The sequence below is a fragment of the Zea mays genome, chromosome 10, assembly GCF_902167145.1.
Source record: "Zea mays cultivar B73 chromosome 10, Zm-B73-REFERENCE-NAM-5.0, whole genome shotgun sequence".
NCBI classification, from domain to species: Eukaryota; Viridiplantae; Streptophyta; class Magnoliopsida; order Poales; family Poaceae; genus Zea; species Zea mays.
The window spans coordinates 56,947,565-56,962,434 of NC_050105.1; the positions used below are offsets into that span (position 1 = coordinate 56,947,565).

Consider the following 14,870-nt stretch of genomic DNA (forward strand, 5'->3'; position numbering starts at 1 on the left):
ACCAAATTTAAAGAATAGACCTATGATGCACCAACTTATTTAGAATGGAGTGATTACATAATAGACCCATAATGTATCACCTTATTTTGAATATTTTGAATAGCGTGATTACCCAAACCAAACACCCGCTATATTGTTCAATTGAACTGGTAACAACAAAAGGAGAAAACCGTAGAGTTCGCGTGTTTTTACCGTTCCACTGAATCTATACATACATTGGTCATATATAGCAACGCAGCACTTGGTTACCTAGGATTCACTTACACATGGCTGCAACAATCATATCGCAAATATATGAAATCAAAAGAAAGGAGATGGTTATAAACCAAACCATACTCGTATGATCAGAACGCACACGACGATGCACTAGTCAAAGCTCAACTGAAATGAGCAATGTCAATCTCGTCAGGAATCTTAAATGTATCTGCCGCCCCAAACTTCCTCCTGCCGTCCTCCCACTCGTCTTCGTCCTCCTCAGCGATATCATTGTAATCACCATGACTGTCGTGCGCCGGCGACAGTGACGACTGGTCGTTGACGCTCTTGGACCTGCACGGCTCATTTGCTAGCATGGTGACCTGCCCAAGGTGAGAGATTTCCACCACAACCGTGTCATCGTCCTTGGGAAGGGGCTGCTTCCAGGGCTCTCCGTCAACCCTCATGAACGTGTGCTCTGCTGCGCCTTTGTGGAATTCAAAGCGGATCCTATGGGCCTGTGAAACAGGATGGTGAAATCAGATTTAGATGGGAAGACTGACCCCGTTTTAGTGTACCACAAAACCATGATGGGCCTGAGTTCACCTTTCTGAGATGTAAGGATTTCCATGAGGAGGAGGAATAGGTAGCAGAAGCAATTCATACCTGGGCAATGCGAGTGCCGTGTCCATTAGGGGCCAGCAGGACCAGCCCGTGCCAGGCGTCACGGAAGCCAACAACCTCAAGAAGTCCATCGTCGACAAAAGGTGCAGTGAACTCCCTCTGCACATTGCCATAATAGATTAGTCAACTAATCTCCATGGCTTGCAAATTATGCATGTTCAGTTCACAGAAACAAAGACATCGAAACTCACATCTTCTGCTCTCCTCGTGCCAGGTGTGCCCCAAGGATTCAAACCTCCAGAAAAACTAGGCAAATTCAGACACACGATGGACCGAATGCTGCAAGAGGTACAAATGCAGAGGTTAAAAACCCATCTACTGCCCAAAAGAAATACAGATGAAGGAGCAGTATGATGGAATGATGAACAAATATAACAGAACAATGATTTCCCAAGTTCAAGCAAGAAGCTTTGGTCTTCATACCATATTGTAGGATTACAACATAATGCATAGGAGAGAAAATGTCATGGGGTGGCAGCCCAGAGTATGGAGGCCATAGAGATAGGCTCAGGGTTAGGATTAGTGGATAAATATTAGATTAGATAAAATTGAGTTAGTTAATTGTGATTAGATTAGATAAGATTGAGTTAGTTACTTGGGATTGGATTAGATAAGATTGAGTTAATTACTTAGGATTAGATTAGATAAGATTGAGTTAATTACTTGGGGGGCAAGTCTTCCGATCTATACCTTGAGTTAGTTACAAGGATGAGATGTACCTCCTTAAAGGGGAATCAATCAAGTTTAATCTAATACCTCTCTGCTCTAGTTTCCCCCAAAGCCGACTCCGCCCGACTATCTTCCCAGTGCTGGTTATCGCCCTATGAACTAGGACCCATAACATCTGGTATAGTGAGTCTTCCCATGACTTCTGCCATGGATGATGACAGACCTGGCGTGAGGAGCTCACTCGTGCCAGGATAGATTTGGAGCAAGCCCGATCTACTATCCTCCAACTTCGTGATCTACTCGCGGCAAAGGTGGAGTCTGGTGGCCGATCAGTCCTGGCGCAGCATCAAGCACGTCAAGCGGCGACCCTGGCACAACGACTTGCATCGATATTGCGCGTTGAACAACACGCGACACATGGGGAGGCAAGGCCTTCAGCAGGGTTGGCCGATCCTCCACCCCAATTCACCGTCCTGATCTATAGCCATGTGTACAACAAGAACATGTCTGGTTGGGTGGCATTGTCTCCACTGGAACGCGCGACAGCTCCAGCCATAGGACTGGTGAGCTGCCACGTCTTGGCCTTTGCAGCTTGGAGGAGGTTGTTCCCATGGGATCCAGGGGGACCAACCTTGACATATGTTAGGTTCTTTATTTTATTTGCAAATAAATTAAAGTCGAGATATAAAAGGCTTCTAGTTAGGGTTGCACTTTCACGTGCAGATCAAGATAGACAGCAAGGCTGTTGCCATGCACCCCATTACAGCTCAAGGACAAGCTGTCTTCAAAGGGTGGAGGAATGTCATGGGGCGGTAGCCCAGAGCATGGAAGCCATAGGGATAGGCTCAGGGTTAGGATTAGTGGATAAAGATTAGATTAGATAAGATTGAGTTAGTTACTTGGGATTAAATTAGATAAGATTGAGTTAGTTACTTGGGATTAGATTAGACTAGAAAGCATGGTGCGCCGTTGGCGCGCTCTCAAAAGGGCCATTGGTTAGCTATGGGCTTGGGTAGTTAATTTTCTGTTATGTATGTATGTATTATATTGTCAGTGGGTTGGATGAGGTACATATTTATAGTGATCAAGTGGATGGTACTAAATCTTGCCCTAAATTTTTTTGGTGATTGGAGACAGTGAGCAAAAATATATTTTTATGGAACTACATTGAGAAACAAAAATACTCATACCATTTTCCCGGATATATATATACCTAATATTAAAGGAAAAATGGATTCTTCCATCCATCATATTTTACTTCATGAAAGTGTATTTGCTACTCTGAATAAAAGGTAATATGCAGCCTATGTTTGAAATGGTTGGCCTAAAACAATTGCAAAAGGTCACTTATCTGTGACTGACTGACTGTAGAGAGTAGGTCATTAGGACTGCTATTTTGTACCTTCGAAAGATGTTTTGATGGTACAATTATATTTTTCCATGTAAGTTATTCATACGGCATGTTTTTATTTATGCATGGAGAGAGTTCAGGTAACCTTTTTCCTACACCTTGCAGTCAGTACAATATTAGGACTTGAAGAAGGAAAAGATTGCATAATTGTTGGAACTTTATATTTTTCTTAAGCTGGCGAAGGGAATATGGAGATGCCTCTCGAGAAGCAAATGGCAAGGCTATGGAACCAAGATGGTGTTTTGTTAAGGTTCGGTTCGTACCTCTTTCCCCCTGCTGCACTCCTGGATCACCAAGGATATCTTTGCTTTGTATGTTGAACAACCGTGACTCTTTGTGTTCCTTTTTTCTCTCTTTTTTGCTATCTCTCTTCTTTCCGTGGGGTCTTTTTGGTCTTTAATATTTTTCTTGGCAGACTGGTACGATGTGAGACCCCACTCATTTTCTTCTTTTTATATAGCAGAGGATGTTCAGAGATGTATGTTGAACAACTGTGACTCCCTCTTTCTTCTTTTTATCTTTTTTACTCTCTCTTTTCTTTCCGCGAGTCTCCTTTGGTCTTTGGTATTTTGCCTGGCAGACTGTTTGCTTGGCAGACTGGTACGATGTGAGACTCCACTCATTTTCTTCTTTTTATATAGCAGAGGACTGAGGACAATCTTCGAGAAAGGTCTTACTGTTCGATCAAGATCCTACGGATGATATGCATCATGATGACGTGGAGGGCTTCCCTGGGCGCAAATGTGCGCTGGTTTCGTTCTAAAAGATAAGATTGAGTTAGTTACTTGGGGGCCAAGTCTTCCTATCTATATAAGGATGAGTTGTACCTCCTTAAGGGGGAATCAATCAAAGAAGTTTAATCTAACACCTCTCTCTACTCTAGTCTCCCCCTAGCCGACTCTGTCCGGCTATCTTTCCGGCGTTGGTTATTCCCCTCTGAACTAGGACCCATAACAGAAAAAAATCGCCTACGTTTACCTGTGATGAATGTGAAGTTCCTCCCAGAGGCTACCAGCTCTTTTCATGATCTTTACTTTTGCAATTTGAGCAAGGTTCCTGAAACAAAGCAATCTAGTTTATCCTTTAAACACAAAAGGAGAAATGGGAAACCTGGAAGATACACGAGAGTGACAGAATTAGAATATCTAGTATTGTAAATAATACTCCAAAAAAAGCTGGTCTCCCAAATTGTAAATTCAGAATGCAAAGGATGGTGGTGAACTGGTGATTTGGAGCAATAAAAAACACAAAATGAATTAGTCACTACAGTTAGAGAGTGACAAAATGACAAATATGGCACTCCTCTTACCACACTCCTGCAGCCTGAAGTCAAATGTATATTAAATGTGATCAAGATACAATACACCATTAGTCCTAGACCCTAGTCTCCTAGACAATAGACAGTAAATATCACAAAAGACAAGCACCATGGGAGCAGTGTCTGTGATTTAGGATTATGACTAATTTTGCGAATTTTACCTTGATGATGGCTGACTAAGAGAAGCACAAAACCATCCTTGTTTAAGTCCAAGCTTAGCGTATGTACCCTATATAATCGATGCAGATGAACAAATCAAAAGTTTTAGCATAACTAGGTGGTCATTTATTTAACAAGCAGATTGAAAATATAGTAACAAAACTAAAATATGACACATTTACCTGATTTGTCAGCTGATTCTTGAACTTCTCTGGATTCTTCTTCCTTTCAGAATGAAATGCATAAGACACTTCTGCATCCATCCCTGCAACATGTCAAGTCATGATCATCATGTTTGACTCTAGTGCCTGAATTCTTTAATTTGTTATCTGCTTAAGAACTCACCAGATATAGATTTAATTAAAAAGAGAATGATGCCATAACAATAATCTCACTAGACTTGCACTACTTTCCTTAGTGGGTTGGCGAAACACTAGCCTTTGTAGCATGAACTACTACCCAGGATCACATATCAAGATAAAAAATATAAATAAACAACTGGATAGTATAGGTACATAATGGTCTTGCCGCATTTGTGTAACAATAAAGATGAGAACAACATTGAAGCCTTACCCATACTAAAGTAATTCCAAAATCCTCCACGGAATGTGTGGTAACCTTCCTGAAGTAATCAAGAATGATCATGGAAGCTTTGAATTAAATCCATTAACCAAATGCCTTTGATGGTAATGGTGCATGTCATTTTCTCAAGCAAACATAATTCATAGCAAAAAAAAGTTGCAATAGAAAGAGTGTACTACCATATTGAGAGAATCACTACTTGAGACACGATGGAACGCATGCAATGAATGAGGCAAATCTAATGGAGCAATAGGATCACATGGACCTTCCTCTGGAACTCGCATTCTCAAAATGATGTGCCAACTGAAACATCAAAATTTACAGTAAATTGTGTCTGCCTTAGCATGAGAGAAAAGAATAAGCATGCTTTAAACTGAGGAAAGACATGATGATGAAGGGTTAACTATTCAATTATTTTTAATGTAAATAAATAACTTTGCATGGGAAAGAGAAGCAAGAGAAGGCTGAAGTTGACATGGAAAAAGATAGTAAAAGGAGACTTAAAAGGATGGAATATACCCAAAGTTTTAGCCGTGAATATGAGTGCATGGAAAAGAGCTATACACATGCCTCAACCTTCACTAGTGACTTCTACTAGGTTTCAACTCTAACCTATCACAACTTGCTTGAGACTAAAAGGCTTTGTTGTTGTAATAAATAAATTTGCATCCTACAAGCAGCAGAAAAATGAGCATAGGAACATGCTCCATTATTGGAGGCAATATTAGACAATTTTTTTGCCGCAAACACACAGGAGACATTTTCTTTATGAAGAAAATAATTCCGTACAGGCTACCACAAGGATGGGCTAGACAAGCACAAAGCTACAAACTGAAGAATATTACACAAATTTAGCAATATTTTCATCTTTAGGGAAATCATTACATAACCTAAAACAACTAACAACGAGCTCTTTTTCTTGGGCAGTACCTATCAATCTTAATTTCTTTTGCATGCTTTACTAGCCCGAGGAATGATTTTACAGCCTCTTGGTCAGTAGAAGGATTCTTCTTTCCCTGCAATGTTGAACTCAACATAAACAAATCTTTTCTTACATGTAGAAGCAATTGCATGCAAGATTGCAAGCTAAAGTCACGTAAGAAAATAGTTTTTTTATCAACTAAATTGGATTTGCATATGACCTGATAGAATCATAGAACTCAAAAGTGTGCATCAACTTTTCAAAATTTCTACACTCACCGCAGCTTATCAATAAAAATAAATATTAAAACAACAGCTTGAACATATGCAAAGTAGTCCCTCTGTTCCAAAACAAACATAATGTTTTAGTTTTGTCCTAAATCAAGTTATCTTAAGTTTGACCAAATCTATAGAAAAATCAAAAAATAGCTAATGTTTATGACAACACATAACTATATTATGAAAATATGTTTCATGATGTGTCCAATGATACTTATTCTATACTATACTTAAAGCACCAGTTTCAACGGTCGTCATGCGTCATTTTTTTTACAAATAACCCCTCACAGCTATTTCAAATTAATCCGCTGCACGTCTATAGATGCCAAACGACGCCCGACATGGGCTAGATGCACGCGGGCCACAACTATGGCACAGGCACGTCATGCCGGCCTGCTAACTGTATCGGGCCAGCCCATTAGCCCGTCGATCCATTTAATTAAATCAGCGTAACGACGCCCGACATGGGCTAGATGCACGCGGGCCACAACTATGGTACAAACACGTCATGCCGGCTTGCTAACTGTGTCGGGCCAGCCCGTTAGCCCATCGATCCATTTAATTAAATCAGCGTAAAATGTTAAAAAACGGTGCAGGAGGTGGGGTTCGAACCCATTCCCTGATAGAAGAAGTGTGGGAGACACTGGGTGAAACTGTCTAACGAGTAGAACATCACGCCATGATGTTTTTAATATTGAATATAAATTGTATATATGTATATACGTTTTTTTGTAAAATAAAAAAATAATCGTGTCAGGCTGGGCCAGCACTACGGGCCGAGGCTACAGCCCAAGCACGGCACGACGTTCTTGTCTCTTGCAAGCATTAGGTTGTTTTTGAGACGATATTGGCGCAATGTACTACATGTTGTTTGAGTTGCTGAATTGGATGGAGCAACAATGATTTGTCACACTAACAGCAAAATGAAAGGTTATTGTTGGTTTTAAACGTTAGTAATTGCTACGAAGTAGCATAATTTATATGGAGCGCATTCAGTTTTTTTTTATGTCTGACTTTAGCAATCACTTCATATTTTGATCATCTTTTTTTATAAGTTTGACTTCATTGGACTTATTTTAGAAACTTGATCTCACAAACTTTCTCTTATTTGGTCTTTGTATGATGGAATTATGTTATTTTATAATCTCTGTTCATTCAGTCAATCGTTGTGAACTCTCTTCTAATCGCTCACTTCATTGGTCGTGTTGTACCAAGACATATTTGCATGGAGTAAACAATAACATCAGTTAGTCAAATCAAAAAATATATTATACAGAGAGCGGAGACAATCAATAAAAAATCTTGAATTTTTTTGATGGATAGTTTACGTGGATATTGTTGTAAGCCGTCGCAATGCACGGGCAACCGACTAGTTGGTAATATAAACACTAGTATTCCAGTATATAAATTTGGTCAAACATTAGATAGTTTGACTTAGGACCAAGTTTTTTTTTGGAACAAAAGGAGTACAAAGTATTAGACAATATGTATACAGGTAACAAGTAGATGGATGATAGTGATTGGAGCGTCAGTATACTAATCAGTATGTTCAATTTTTCACCATGGATGAGATAGAGGAGAATTTGATTATTCTATCTTTAATCATGGATGAGAAAACATAAAAATGACTTCAACTTTCCTTTTGTGTGAAACATCAGCGACACAATAATATAAAGGAAATCTGTTTAAAAGAATGATGTTGGCCACTTACCCATCCAAATGAAAAGGGGAGGTTATTTCCGGTTCCCAGAGGAACAGTTGCCACTGGAGGTGGGTGGGAAAGCTTAAGGTCACTGACTACCCCAAGCAGCCAGCTAGCTGTACCATCACCGCCTGCAACCTAATTGAAATCTGTTAAGTCAAAATAAGTACAATGGGAAAGCAAAAGAGATAGATACCACAGTATAACAATAATCTAAATTCTGAAAGTGTTATGACTCACAATTAGCCTCAGTGTCCTCCAAATTTGAACTGCAAGAATGTCTCCTTCCATCTTCAGCCTTTCAAGGTTGGCATATAAACGATGCAATACCTTATCTGGAGCCTCTTTTGAGAGATCAAAAACCTGAAAGTAACTGAGCAGCTCTCACAAAAATTACAGATTCAAAATGCAATTAAGACCAGAAGCATATTTCCATGGTCTAGCATTTCCAGAAAGACAAAAGGTACCTGTGCTTCATTGAGAAGCTCACGATATGTTTTGATTAAACTACTTCCAAGTTGGCCTCCAGATCTTGAGTTGATGAACACTACAACGGGGCAGGGTGCCGCATGATCAACAAGTACTTGTTGGGCACCTGGCTTCAGAATGTAATCTGGAATGTAGTAGTCCTCCAGAGGCCCACATGGTTTAGAACAAGAACCAACCACGGTCTCTGCCTCACCTTCCATCCTGAAAAATCGTTCTCATAGTTTTAATGGGATAACTCACTGGTGCTACAAATGTTTGCTCCCTCCATTCATGAATACAAGGCATATTTTGATTGGGTGGTCCTGAATTATGTTATCTTTACAACAGAATCCACACCATCCTAAAAGCGCTTTGGATATGAACCTATTGGTGCAACATTTGTGCATGAAGCATGAATAATTCCACTAATTGTTGGTCAAGTTGGATATGAATCTTTTGATGCAACACTTGTGCACGAAGCATGAATAATAATGTGACCAATTGTTGGTCAAAACTTGAAAAGTTTGAGTTTTGCAAATCAAATACTCCCACAAATAGATGATGGATCTGCTATTTTAGCATCATCAACATAAAATACCCGTGAATAATTTTTTCAGCACATCAGATTACAGGAAATGGAGAAGGAAAAGAGTCAGAAGCGGGCAGAGTAAAAGACATGTACACCCGGTAACAAAAATCGAATTTAGTGGATACCACACATGTATATACCGTAATTGGGTCAGATCCGAATGCATATATAACTTGGGGGCGCTCGTTTGCGCGCAGCAGGAAGGCAAGAGAAAGAACAGCGTACCTAGTGGATGATTGTCGCCGGCCAAGCGCCCTCGCCAAGTCACCGCTGTTCGCCCGACGCCGCTACCGCCGGCGAGGAACTAGGAGGTACCGATTGGATCGGGAGAGTCGACGCTTGGGTGGGCCTGAGCGCCGGAGAATGAGATTTGGCTTTCTGAGGTTACGATTCCGGAGGAAAATCGATGTTAGGAGGACAGGAGGCACTCTCTTGGTTGTCATCGTTTCTAGGGGCTCGCATGTTCGCCATTTTAAGATTTGACTTTTTTTTTGTGTGTATTTCTTACATTGACGAATGACTTTGTGTAGGAAAGCACATTTATGAATTTTATTTATCTTATTTCTCTACTCCTTTGAAAAGATAGTTTTATACGTCGTGCTTCACGTGTAAAGTGCATAGTTCTGTACATCAAATTCGTCTAACAATACATCAAATAGGGATAATCATTAGAAACCACTGGAGCATAACACAATACAACGTCCGCATACCATCCTGCTAGGTGTAGAAGGAGGACCGATCGAGCGAGCTATAAAAAAGGTTATGCTCCTTTTTAATTCATAACTTTCTTAATCTTTTGATTTAGATAAAATATAATATTTATTCGTATCAGTTTAATATCTGATATATGGATCATGTGTTCATATTAATATTAAATTTAATTTTTATGGTACCAAATATGATTGCATGTCACCGCACGGACAATGTACTATTTTTTCAATTTGTTACTTCCTTTGTCCCAAAATAAAATTTGTTTTACCTTTTTAGTTGATTGATATATTAATTAATATATTTGTTTTACATATATGTCTAGATTTATCATCATCTATTTAAATATGGACATAAAAATCAATAGCTAAAACGACTAATATATTGGGACGGGGTGAGTAATGTTTATTAAGATTAAGATTACGTATGGTTGCGCTTTTAATTTTCTTCGTTGTGCGAAGGGCGAGTGTCCACTTATCAGCCGTTTTGAACTATTTATAATTTCTTAGAAGATATACAGAAATGAATTTCCACAAATATCCCTTTTAAGGAGATAAATAAGCTCACTTGCTTTGTTTCAAATTATAAAGTATTTTAGCCTTTTCAAGTATATAATTTTTGCTATGTATGAAAATATATACACCATGTTAAGATATGTATGTAAAAAAATATTAATCTTAAAAATAAAAATAATTTATACTTTGAAATTGAGAAACATGTTAACAACTATAAGAATAGTTGTTGGGAGAGAAGATCGAATAGGACCTTGATGATCGGTTTGGTTGACACCGTCTAACCATCCATCCGAGGAGCAAACATTTTGATAAGGCTGAGCAAGACCTCGACCAATGAGTCGATCGAAGGGTTCAAAGGCTATGGCAATGCCTTTGCTCTTTAGAAAGAAGGACAAGAGAGGTCGTAATGGGCCCTCCTATTTAAGTCAAGAACATGAAGCCAACAGAGAACACCCACGAAGCTGTCGTCTTCGTGCCCTTTCTCATCCGAGGACTGGCCCTGTCGGCCTCTCCCTTTTTTCGCGGCCTCCTCGATTTTACGCTCTGAATCTTACACATTTAAACCCCAATTTTGTTCTTCAAATTGTCATGTTTGTTCACCTCTGCGAGGCTTTCCTTGGAATTCTTCCTCATTTCAGGTTTTGGAAATATCTCTACCACTGTCGGTCCGAGATGGCTGGAGGACAACATCATCTTGTTGGTGGTGCCAGCTTGGAGCTTCATCGAGGTAGGGAAGTCGAATATCTTGATATCCACCTGAAGGACAACATTAAAGGATGGCGCCTTGAGTGGTTTACCATGGAGAACCACAACAAGTCCCTCCCCCCTCGATCGGGGAGGCAGACCGATGTCCGCACACCCAGCTGGACAGAGTCCCCCACAGCCTCAGAGCTAGCCGAATCCAGGGTATTGCTTGCCGAAATATGTGTGCTGAAAGACAAGGGCCTGACTGCCGAAGCTGTTGTTGCTGACTTTGTCTTCAAGAACATCCAACCTCTAAAAGATAGAGTGTACCCAGCTTATCTGTACACCGGGCTCAATGACCCTACCCGAATTACCAATAGACGGATTCCTCACGAGGACCTGCTGAGCCGGATTGACTTGATGTTAAGGGGCAAGGTTTCGAATGCTGGTGCTCCCCTATCTTATTATGCCTCCACAGAGTCCCTTTTCTGAATTCATTTCCAATCCTCATGTTCAAGATGGTAGTCTGGGTCATAGAGTGCGACCCTCATTGGGTGACATCGAGGCTTTCATCGCTTCATTCCGGAATCTTCCTGAAGCAGAGAGGTAGACTCATTTCCAGATGCCGATCAGTGCTGATGAGGTCGAGGTGAACGTAGTTCTTAGTATGCTGGATGGAGAATCGTCTGACCCTGCCCGTACTGAGTCGATAGCTGTTGCGATTGGGTAGAATCTTGGTGAGGACGAAGAAGTTCAGAATCCTGAAGGTGTTTGTCGCAACCGATCGCGCCGGACAAACTACCCAACTGCGCCTGATGAGGGGAAAAAGAGAAAGAAAAGACTTCGGCGAATATCATGCTTAGAACAAGATGCTGGTCCCTCGACATCACTCCTCGGTGGTGGCTCGGCGAGCACCACCCTCGAGGACGATATCAGAGGTTGTGGTGATGATAGAGTTGGCGGTTGTGTGCTTGATGAGGACGAAGAGGAGGAAGAAGAAGAAATTCCCTTGATTCGTAAGAACACCCGTAGCAGCAGGAGTAGTGACATTCCGACACAGGCCTTATCAGGACTTGTTAGCCTCCAGGGGGTTGACAATGTTTGCCTTTGACCATGCATTAGAAGAGATTATCCCTAAAAACCTGTTATCAGAGCCTACTGAAGTTGAAAGTTCCATCGTCTGTTCAGAGGTTCCGGATGATATCCCTTTGTCATGCAATCCTGTCGGGCAAGAGGTAACCCGGACAGTTTCTCACGCTTCGTCGACCTTGGAGGGCGGTCTAGCTCACGAGGACACGCTGGCCCTTGATGCTGTTGGTTAGAGTCACCCGGCTCCTCTGGGTACGACTGAGGGTGTTTCAGTTTCGGAGGTTGCTGCTAAGGAGGGCCCAGCCCCCGAGTGTGGTGCTGAGGGCGACCTAGCCCCCCGAGGGTGTCGGGCCAGGCTCGTTGTTGGGGGCCTTCGGCTTCCGAAGGTCCTCAAAAACATAATTTGACAATGTTTTCCAAGTGAAATGTGTGAACAGGTATCTTCGGAATCGGGTATGGTCAAGACGAAGCTTGAGTGGGACAGAAGGCGATCGTGACGAAGGATAAGATCATAACGAAGCTATGCGCAGATAAGCTTCGGCATGACAGCAGAAAAGGGGAACCGACTTAAAGATGAAAAGCCAAATTAGACCTTGAAGAGTTACTATAGAGTTACCAATAAATGTAAAGGGCATCAATGTAATTTTACACGGGCTGCGTCTCGTGCCTATAAATAGATGAACAGTACTCCCGTACTGTTCACGCTGACTTGGCATTCGCTTTTCACATCACGCCTGTACCTTTACTTTTCATCAATCCAAAGGTACATTTATAATTTGTCATTGTGAATTTGATAATGCAAATAAAAATAAGTTGATGATAATATCTGTATTATTATTTGTATTTCATACATGTATTCTTCCTTATTATCTATCGAGGTTACGAAGGTCTTTTCCTTCATAACCTTCGTCCAGAATTCATTATATCCGAAGGGACATAATGTCTTGAAGGACGAAGGACCTTAACATTTAACACTTTTTATGTTGCCTTGTTCTTAACTCTTATCATTTGAGAACAAGTCCCCAACATTGGCGCCCACCTCCGGTGAACTCACGTCCATTTTTTGAGTTTTGAACATCTTCGGCAAGCATCACCTTCGTCATGCCGCCAAAGAAAGCTTCAGCCACAGGGGCTGCCACCCTGCAGCCGCTGGATCCCAATCAGGATGTCCTTTCTCTTAGAGAGGCTCAAAGTCAGAAGAGGAAGGCCACCAGTCCAACGCCTCCGGAGGACGACTTGGATCAAGAAATCCAAAACTTGGAGATGCTCCATCAACAGGTTCAACGAAAGAAAGAAAAGATGGCTCGTCTAGCTGACCTACAGAGGCAGATAGATGAAGCTTCGAAAGAAGTTCGTCATCTTGCTCAAGATGACCAGAACCGAAGGCCTCCGCGCAGAGAGCTTCATCAGGAGGGCTTCTACAATGAGGACGACTAGTATGAAGATTTCCATCATGGAAATTTTGCTTTTGATGATGCTTCTCCTCTGTCAACAGAACTGCAGGCTACACCATGGCCCCAGTCTTACAAGCCACCCCAGCTCCCCATGTACGACGGTCATTCAGACCCGAAGCAATTCTTGATGAGCTATGAAGCAACCATATCTTCGTATGGTGGCAATACTGCAGTCATGGCAAAGTCTTTCGTCATGGCTGTCAAGAGTGTTGCACAAACCTGGTACTCCTCTCTTTGGCCAGGGACAATCACTTCATGGCAAAGCTGAAGGACATGTTGATAACCAGCTTCCAAGGGTTTCAAACGAAACCAGTCACTGCTCAAGCTTTATTCCAGTGCACACAGGACCACGAAGAATACCTTCAGGCGTATGTCCGAAGGTTCCTGCGTCTGAGGGCACAGGCACCAACAGTGCTCAATGAAATCGTCATTGAGGCCATGATCAAGGGGCTTCGGCCGGGACCTTCAGCTCAGTACTTTGCCAGAAAGCCTCCTCAAACTTTGGAGAAGTTGCTCTAGAAGATGGACGAGTATATTCGAGCTGACAATGATTTTCGCCAAAGAAGGGAGGAAGCATTCAGGTTCTCTGAAATGACCAGGGGCTTCGGAGGAAGATTCCATCCGAGGCACGTTAGGTCAATTCACAACTCTACTCAAAGTGATGACAGAGGAAGTCAACAGCAAAGGCCACAGTATTCCTCGCAAGCTTCGGGGCAGCAACAAAGCTCTTTCCGGTCGCCAGCGCCAAGGGGCAGAGGCGCCAGGGGCTTTGGGGGAAGATTTGGGGATCAGCCAAGAAAAATTTACTGCCTATTCTGTGGTGAAGACAAGGGCCATACCATCAGGATGTGCCATGTTACCATCCAGAAGCAAAAGGAGATAGCAGAAGCTGCAGCACAACAGAGTCAGCCGAAGCAAGTCATGCATACTGCTTCGTACCATTCGCCTTACATTCCAGAATATGTAGGCAATCACCCTGCAGCTTCTGTTGCTTCGGCAAGTCAACCCCAAGCATCTTGGCAACAGCCTCCACTGCCACCACCAACGCAACGAGGTCAGCAGCCAGAAGGGAGTCAGCACACTCACCTTCAGCGGGACTTCAGAGAGGAGTTCGAAGCTCGCACAGTCAATAGCACTGTGCCAGAGTCGAAACATATTTACTGACAAATATCCTACCTCGACAACAGCTTTTCGCATTTCAGTCTTTCTTTTTAATAAGGAACAATTATGGGAAGTTTACGTGCTTTTTATCGTTTTTTAATCTCTTGTAACAATTTCGCTTTTTACCATAATGAAAATATATCTTCTCCATAGGCTTAAGTTGCTGAAGCATAAGAATTTATGGTGCCAAGGAGGACCTTTGAATTACCAGAAATTTGTTCTAACGAACGCAGTGCAATTGCTTCGAAGCAGCAAAAAGTCGTTTCTAAGGGAGTGCAGTGT

General features: G+C 41.8%; 1 protein-coding gene and 1 pseudogene across 1 annotated transcript; one reads left to right on the forward strand and one right to left on the reverse strand.

Moving 5' to 3' along the window:
- Positions 1-340: 340 nt before the first annotated feature.
- LOC100127508 (Diacylglycerol kinase 2) lies at positions 341-9,370 on the reverse strand. The gene is given in 13 exon segments (NM_001112765.1): positions 341-713; positions 862-978; positions 1,071-1,158; positions 3,938-4,015; positions 4,439-4,506; positions 4,619-4,701; positions 5,010-5,058; positions 5,198-5,321; positions 5,949-6,034; positions 7,930-8,058; positions 8,161-8,283; positions 8,388-8,610; positions 9,203-9,370. Coding segments are annotated over 12 exon segments (1,503 nt in total). The 5' UTR covers position 8,610; positions 9,203-9,370; the 3' UTR covers positions 341-377.
- A 386-nt stretch (positions 9,371-9,756) lies between these two features.
- Positions 9,757-9,906, forward strand: LOC111590430 (uncharacterized; annotated as a pseudogene).
- Positions 9,907-14,870: the final 4,964 nt, after the last annotated feature.